Source organism: Penaeus monodon, chromosome 31 (genome assembly GCF_015228065.2).
Source record: "Penaeus monodon isolate SGIC_2016 chromosome 31, NSTDA_Pmon_1, whole genome shotgun sequence".
Classification (NCBI taxonomy): Eukaryota; Metazoa; Arthropoda; class Malacostraca; order Decapoda; family Penaeidae; genus Penaeus; species Penaeus monodon.
This window is the reverse complement of record NC_051416.1, coordinates 20,539,032-20,539,361: the sequence shown is the minus strand read 5'-3', so window position 1 is coordinate 20,539,361 and position 330 is coordinate 20,539,032. Positions and strand designations below refer to the sequence as shown.

Here is a 330-nt window from a genome sequence, read left to right as displayed (position 1 = left end):
CGAATCTATTTACACAGTACATCTAAGTACTCCCTCTTCCCCCCCCCCCCCGCAGCGAGAGGTGGTGCCGGAGGCGTCGACGTGGAGCCTAGGGAGCCTTACCTTCGATGATTTCTCCCTCACGCAAGACCAGATGCTGCTCGCCGCCATGAGGATGTTCATGGACCTTCGCCTCGTCCACAGGTTCAAGATCGAGTCCAAGGTCAGTTTTAGTATAGTTTAGAATGCGTACATGCTTTTAGTATAATTTAGACTGAGTACATGCTTTTAGTATAGTTTAGACTGAGTACATGCTTTTAGTATAGTTTAGACTGAGTACATGCTCTTGAA

General features: G+C 47.6%; 1 protein-coding gene across 1 annotated transcript in view; it reads left to right on the top strand.

Moving 5' to 3' along the window:
* The window catches only part of LOC119592922 (dual 3',5'-cyclic-AMP and -GMP phosphodiesterase 11A-like), a 113,884-nt gene that overhangs the window by 94,711 nt on the left and 18,843 nt on the right, over positions 1 to 330 (top strand). Inside the window, exon 16 of the mRNA XM_037941814.1 lies at positions 56 to 202. Coding sequence (XP_037797742.1) covers positions 56 to 202 — 147 coding nt within the window. The remainder of the gene's footprint in view (positions 1 to 55; positions 203 to 330) is intronic.